At 40.8% G+C, this 8,271-nt stretch overlaps 1 protein-coding gene across 1 annotated transcript; it reads right to left on the bottom strand.

The window, feature by feature from the left end:
- Nucleotides 1-4,997: 4,997 nt before the first annotated feature.
- LOC131685338 (uncharacterized) lies at nt 4,998-6,299 on the bottom strand. Its single transcript, XM_058968992.1, has one exon. The coding sequence runs from the start codon at nt 6,259-6,261 to the stop codon at nt 5,620-5,622; it is 642 nt and encodes a 213-aa protein (XP_058824975.1). The 5' UTR covers nt 6,262-6,299; the 3' UTR covers nt 4,998-5,619.
- Between the last annotated feature and the right edge of the window lie 1,972 nt (nt 6,300-8,271).

Genomic DNA, 8,271 nt, shown 5'->3' with positions numbered 1-8,271 from the left:
GATTCGTAATCGCGCGCGAGGGCATTTTTGTAGGTTCCCGCTTGAGACCGCGTTTGAGAATGTGTGAGTGTTAAGACGTTCACTATCACCATCTTTGCTGACCCAGCTGAAGGCGGGAGTAGAATGGCAGTATAGGATTCGAAAAGAAGAAATAAAGGACAACATATGAGAGACGTAATAGATTAGATAGGTACAGGATATAGCTGAATTCATGATCATCACATGAAAGACATACATTAGTACTTCAAACTCTACCAATACGTGAATAGCCCACCACCACACATAGCACATCCTTTCTCAATTATCTATTTGTTACTGGTTGTTTGTTGGCTATGAGAGGGTAAATAGAGGAAAGGTATAGAACAGAACAAAGGCTCATATCAGCCCTCCCGACCTCCTCGATACACCACTATCGAGGCGTATTGTAATCAACATCTTGAAGCGGATTTCTTATATTTTTTTTGAGGTCGCTAGCCGTGCATTGAAAAATGCCTAAAACTCTGTAAATAATATGTTAATACAAATATGCATGATGTTAAAATAAGACATGTGTAATATTCTACTTGCAGTTTGTTGTTCGTTCCTACTTATGATTCAATTGAGTATGAAAGTACATCTCAATTTTTCTAAAACCTGGCGACGTCTGATGGCAGCGAATAGTCATTGTTGACAGCAATGTTGCCCTTTTATTTTAAATTAACTCGGAGAAGTCATCAGAGGAATATGACGCATGAGACCGAAAAAAAATAAAATAAAATGAAATAAAGCGTAGAGTTAGTACTGTTATTGAATATTAATTGAACCACACACATGAACCATGCAAATAAACTACTTGGAATCGTCTAAATGCCAGAAAATGTTATTTATTCACCATTAACGACAATTGCATTCCGTTAGAAGTTTCTCATGCTATGCTGGACGGGAATGGATGATTGACGTGCGTCGGTAAATCAATCGTACCTTCATTTATCCAATCCGAATGAATCGAATCAAATGCACGAATTGAACACCAGTAAAAAGTGACCAACGAATCCCAAGAAGGATCACCCACTATTCCATCATATAAGCCAGTTCTGCATCCATTCCCTAGTCCATATGTCACAAACACTCAGACGCCCACATACACAGATAGACACACGACTAGCACACAATTGTACACTAGTACCAAAAACTACAATTATTACAACACAACACAACTAATAGGGTTCTACTGTTATTTTATTAATGCGCCTGTGCACGTTGACGAGGTCGACCGATAAATCGAAACACAATGACTTCCACTGCGAGCCGTGCTCACAAAGACTGCCGTTAAGCTGTTGAACAACATCTGCAAACACAGCCCACAGAAAAAGTCAATCCACGGCGACCCGCCAATTGGCCACGCCAGTGTGCACAGGCTCTTAGTTGACTGTTAGTTTGGGCTGGTGCAGAGTATGAAAAAACACAAAACATGGAAAAGGCCCATAAGCCCTCTCGGTCTCCTCGATGCACCACTATCGAGGCGTAATGCAATGGCCATCTTAAAGCAGGTGTCTGCTCAAATATACTTGAAGATGTTTGCGATACCGTCAAACCCGTCAACTTAGGAGAGGGAATTCAGAGTAATTTTCTATTTATTATTACTCCAAAAAATTACTTCCGTAGTAAAGTCGATAGTGGTCCCATTAAGGATATGTGGTTTTAGTATGACTTACCTTTTACTTATAAATGAAATTGTGGAGATTTTTCAAGGATTTATGCTAAGATTCCCCTTTGCATCATTGTCAATGTGACATTTAGAGCAGTTTGAGTACAGTTCGAATTCTTGTCCTAAACAGTGATGACAATGTCGTCTACGTAGCCCGTCACTTCAAATCTTAGACCGTCCAGTTCATTCAGGAATCCGTGTACTACAAGAGACCACAAAAAGGGTGACAGCACTCCTCTCTGAGGAGAGCCTCTAGCTGTTCTCATAGTTATAGTCTTCCAAGCCGCTGTCACAGTACGGCAACACAACATGGCAGTAATGCATTGGAAAGAGGAACGCTCTATCCCCTTTGATGCAGTAGCATGCTGAATCGATTTGAAGGCAATTGATGTAGAATTTCTCAGCAGGCAAACACTTAATCGACATTGAGGGAGCTCAATGGAACTAGTCCGTTCGGATAGAAGGCAGCTCCTTTTATACACAGTAATCGTGCAGTCTATAAATTTCCATAAGTTTCGTCTAGATCGTTGGAATCTTTGACATTGACCTGGAAACAATCTCTATATGTTCTAAGGACCGCATATAAATGTTCTAATTTGTCCTTTTCAGGACCCCAACTGCTTAATTGACCCTCAAAAATGCAACGGGTCTCAGAGACCCGGCTAGTTACAGTTCTCTAGTTTCAATGGACCTGTAATGTCGAGCGTTATTGGGCCTTCGATTCTCTCACTGATAAAACAACATAAAAGAGCTTTTTGATTTCATTGGGTCTTAGGAGCGATGCTTGTTGTAGTCACAATTTTAGCGTGCTTTTTTGAAGATTTTTTTTCGAGAGTTGTCCTACTGGAGCTGAAGAGCTAGGTTCTCGGAAGGGCTTCCCATCAGAATCACATACTACAATTTGCAGACGAGACAGGCAATGTCGCCCACTAAAACACTGCATTAGGCCAATTGTAGCGGGCTGCGATTCTGAATGTGATATTCATTGTATGATTCAGGTATGTACGGGCGTAGGGACTCGCGGTCGCGTGTATCATCGCGAAGGGATCGAACATTTGTACGTTAACGTGTTCGATCGTGTGTGCGTTTGTATGTGTGCTATGTGTATGTGGCACGTGTGCTAACGTAACTATGTATGTAACTTCTCGTGTATGAATTCTATTTTATAACCGTGTGCCTTTCGCATATTCACGTGTGTTCTTGGATAATCGCGCGCGGACCGTGAATCTAATGCTTTATTTTTTGGTGTACTGCTAGGATGCTAAAAGAGTGTGAGATCTTCCATATCACTAGAGTGCCCGGTAATGTTGCCATGGAACGTGTTGTCTAGTGGATATGAGCTTTATTTTTTTATTGGTCCTACTGAATGTATGGACCTAAGTTGCTAGGATAGAGGGTAATGGTTTCCGGACGTGACCGATTCATGGTCGCATGAAAACAGGAGTTTATAGGTTCGCCATTGAGACAGCGTTTCAAACTTCGTGCTAAAACGTTCACCTTATTACCGAGGTGTTACCAAGTTTGCGCGATCGCGGGCGTAGGTATGCGTTGTTAATCGCGAAGGGCTTAAGCGTTCGTATGTTAACGTGTTTGTCACGTGTGCTCGCGTGCATGTGACTTCGCGTGTACAAAACTGGATTTTGTAACCGTGTGGCCATTCCTATATACGCGTGCGTTCTTGGATGGTCACACGGACCTTCATTCTGATAGTTTTCGGTGTACAATTCACATCCTGACAGGGAGTAAGTTACCCCATATCATTAGAGTCCTCGGTCATGTCGCCATGTAACGTGGTGTCCAGTGGATATGAGAGCTTTCTTTTTTAATTGGATCAATTGAAGGCATGGACCTAGTCTGCTGATATCAAGGATAGAAACATCCGGAAGTGATCATGATCGTGTGAGTGCGGGAGTTTTTAGGTTCACGCTTGAGACCGCGTTTGAAAATTTATAGGAGCAGAGACATTCACTTTATCACCGGGATGTTATGTTTACGAGATCGCGGGTGTATGTGCAGTGGATGGTTGCGAAGGGCTCAAGCATTTGTATTTTAAAGTGTTTGTCACGTTTATGTGACTTCGCGTGTATAATTTCAATTTTATAATGATGTAGTGTGTATTCTTGTTTAATCGCGCACGAACCGTGAGTCTGATGCTTAATTTTTAGTGTATGGTACAGATTGTAGAAGAGAGTCCGTTCGCCATATCACTAGAGTTCCAGGTCATGTCACCATGGAACGTGTTGTTTGGTGAAAGTCACTTTTTTGATTGGTTCAACTGAAGACATTAGTCCAGACTGCTAGGACAGAGGTAAGACTTCCGGACGTGACCGTTTCATGATCGCGCGAGTAGTGAGTTAAGTTAGATAGACATACGACTAGCACAGAACGATTGTACACTAGCATGAAAAACTACGATTATTACAAAGCGACAACTAATAGGTTTCTACTTATGTATTTATTAAATAAATTTAATTATTAAATTAATTTAATTGGTATATGCACGATGACGAATTCAACCGATAAATGGACACACAAAGACTCCACGAATATAGCAATCGAATTGTGGAACAATATTTGAAAACACGGGACATAGCAAAAGTCAATGCACGACGACCCGCCAGTCGGTCACATCACCGCGCACAGACCAGTGGTTGAACGTTTGTATGCGCAGGTGCAGAGTATGAAGAAACATAGAACATAAAAAAGGCGCATAAGCCCTCTCGGTCGCCTCGATACACCACTATCGAGGCGTAACGCAATAACCATCTTAAAGCAGTTGTTCTTTAGCGCTGATGCACGCAATATGCCTGATGATGTTTGCAATACCGTCAAACCCCACAACCTTGGGGAGGGGAGACGAAGTCTAAACGCAAATTCCAACACTCTTTTTATGTATTTTTTAATGTGCCTTTTTTACCAAATTAAGCTTAACCGCTCCTAAGGTATCGCTACCCTATTACAACAAATCTAGCATACCTTAGTGGGAATTTCGTAACGGTTCTTTTCGTACGGTGATTCTGTGCGAAAATTTGTTTTACGACACGATAAGATAACTCCTTGTGATTATCTCTTTGTATTTCATAGCATTCGACAAATAGGCCAATTGAAAGCTCTTATCGAACATATATCATTACTCAGACCGGCTGGAAGAAAGGAACTAGCGCTCCGAGCATTTTTACTTATTGATATTACTGATTTTACAGCGCAATAATTTATTGATTCAGTTTTCTTTTATATCCGTACAATGATTTCGGTCTGTCATCGGAATATATCTGCCAAACAATAAAACAAGCGGTAAAAATGACATCAGTGCAATTTTAAAATAATTATTCAAAGGAATTCCACATGACACAAATCATTTTTGGTTTTGGTGCGTTTTACAATTTTTTTAAGAAAGATTTAAACGAGAACAACTTTGTGAAAAAATGCCTCAGAAGCAAAATTCGAACCTGCAACCTTTGGTATCTGACTATGAAGTCCCTGCAAGAACACATGAGCATCAGATTGGAGACAACTACACCAAGTTTTTATAAGTTTCAAATTCAGAAAGAAATTTCGAAAAAAAATCGCTTCAAAAACGTTCAGCAACTCCAATGAAATTGTCTTTGAAACATTGAAAGGTTTAATAATTATGTTTAAGGACACTTTTCTGTAATATGCAATTTGGATTTAAAAATTACACATGTAAATCTATTCTGTGTTACAGAGTTACGGAACATCATATTCTGGATTGCATTTGAGCTGTTCTTGATCTTCTACAAAAGAATTGTCTACTTTGTCTTAATCTCTTCATTTATCCGATCTTTGGACATATCTTGGAATACACTTGTTCTAAACTTCCACAACCATTTCGTTCCACAAAACGAACCAATTCTCTTTGATCAGCTATGTTTTATTCAACTAAATAATTTTAAAACTCGATTGGTGGGTCTTCACCCCTTATGATACAACTCGCACGTTTCCGCATCTCCCGGTAGACAAACTCCTAGCGGTACGTAAAAAATGTACCCCGACAGACAGCTCATCAGAACCGGATCTTCTCCGTTCCCATGGCAAACATAGTACATTGTACAATCATCCGGATGTGGTAGCAGACCACTGAATCCATCGTCGCATGTCGCCGGATGATTCGTAGTTGGTGGTACCGGGGTTGTAGTTGTCGGGGTTGTTGGCAGCTCCGTTGTAGTTGTCGGGGTTGTTGGTAATTCGGTTGTCGTTGTCGGGGATGTTGGCAATTCGGTTGTCGTTGACGTTGGTTCCATCGTACTCGTTGTTGTGGTTTCCGTTGGAGCTGTTGTCGTCGTCGTCGTCGACGACGGTGGCTTGTAACACCTAGCCGATGAACTTAGAACGCAATTCAGCGCAATGTAGTCGAATTTGAATAACAGTGGGCAAGTCTTGTGACAATCGTGGCCCAAAAAACACAGGTAGTATCTCTGACAGTTTTCAGGATCCGGTAACACTGTTCCATCCGGAAGGCCGTTACAAAATTTGTTTCCCGGGCAGAGGGTGGCGCTGATACTAGCCACCAAAGCCAAAGCTACCACAACCGATATCTGCAGGTATTGAACCATCACGTTTGATTCCGAATAATACTTCACGCTGAACTGGACTCGAATCACTGCCGAATGTTGTTTTAATAGCTCTTATCATATCGGATTGCTCGAGGTGATATTGGATAATGATGAAGAGGGGTACTGGTGTTGAGTTCCGGAATAAAAATTAGCGAAAGGAAGATCTGGGAACGAGCGTGATGGTTCGCGTATCATGATAACAGATTTCATTCCATGACGTCAGTTCCCTTCAGCTGCTAGTAATTTACGTCATCGTCAATGCATTCGGGGAATCCTGACCGGCGCACTCTCTTACAAAATTACAAACATCGGAGCGCGTATGTGGTTATCCTTTCCGGTGCGAGAGACATGCGCCGTCCATCGATACGGCTAGCGGGAATTCCTGCACACAACAATTGAATCATGCCAAACGATGCTCGCGTGTATGTATCTGCAATTTTCGAGAATGAACCGAATTGCACCACCCCGCCGCAGCGCCTCGGTCGACGTTCGCAACAGTATATTTTTGGCTAACGAATCGGTTACGCTTTTGCATCCCCGGCGGTTTAGTTGTAGTACGCCAGTTCGAGTACTATCGTTATCGGAGATTTCACACGTTAGACCGCCGGTTGAGCTGTGTATTGAAAGGGATGTTATTCAGTTCGGTTGATTGAAGCGGTGAAAAGGATAACCGAAGCTGAAACGATAGTGGGCGTATAGGTGGGATTGCAGCACCAGTCACGTTGGTATTGCGTGCCCCGCATAAAAGAGTTGATGAGGCGAACTTTATGCTTCTGTATCGTCAGTTCTGTATTGATGGGAGTTGGACCATTAGTTTTTTTTTGCATCATGGGATAGCTGCCAGGGATCAGTAATTAGAACAAAATGGATGAGATGGCACGTTTTCCGTGTAATTCGGAAATTTGAACCATTTTCTATATTATCATGGCTGTATTATCATGGCTCTCCTAAATTTGGGAAGATAATAGTTTACAAATAGGGATAGTAACGGCACAGTAACAAAAAGTTATCAAGTAGTTTTAAAACAAGAGGGCATTAACTTCTTTTCAGTTGAAAAAAATAATATTTTTAATATCCTGGTTCAAATGAATTTGTTAGAACCAAAGTAAAATAGATTTCTTTTAATTTAACGAACTCCCCTTAGAAATTTGAAAATTAAGAATTTATTTTGTTTCGTTGCTAAATGACTTTAAAATGCATGAAATATTCAGTAGGTAAATAATGTTTGTATAATTGTTGTCGTGACCAACGATTTTTTCATATTCATACGAAATTCATATATCATAGTAAGCGAGGGTCTGGGTCATTTGGCATAAAGGCATTTGACATAAAGTCATTTAGCATAACGGACATTTGACATAACTGATATTTGGCATAATGGTTATTTAGCATAATTTTGAGAATTGATCAGACTAAAGGTCATTTGGCATAACGGACAATTGACATAATTTATTTTATCTCCAGGATAAAGGTCATTTGGCATAACGATCATTTGGTATAATTTCAAATTTTGCGTAAAGTGAGAGTCATTTGGCATACCGGACATTTGGCACAACAGTTCCGAAACCGGCAAAACCAAGATTGAAGATTGTGGGGATTGCAGATCAGTTGTCAGAAAGTGAACTCAAAAATAGCCTGGAAGAACAAAATGAATCAGTGAACTTAACAGAATTAAAACTCATAACGATATTTAAAACTAAGCGGAATGATTACACACACAGCATATAATTATGTGATTGAAGTGAATGCTGATTCGTTTGAGACCATGCTTAAGTTAGGGCTTATAAACATTGGTTGGGAACGATGTAGAGTGGTTGAGTGTTTTGGAATAGTACGTTGCTCTAAATGATGTGCGTATGGGCATAAGAGTACTGAATGCAAAGACTCCCAGGTTTGCTCTAAATGCACAGGGGACCATATTACAGCAGAATGTGCATCAGAATGACTATGCTATGCTGGTTGCGCTCAGATGAATAGGGACCGGAAGCTGAATCTGGAGACAAACCATGC

This window comes from Topomyia yanbarensis, chromosome 2 (assembly GCF_030247195.1).
Source record: "Topomyia yanbarensis strain Yona2022 chromosome 2, ASM3024719v1, whole genome shotgun sequence".
Lineage (NCBI taxonomy): Eukaryota > Metazoa > Arthropoda > Insecta > Diptera > Culicidae > Topomyia > Topomyia yanbarensis.
This window is presented reverse-complemented; position numbering and strand designations above follow the sequence as displayed.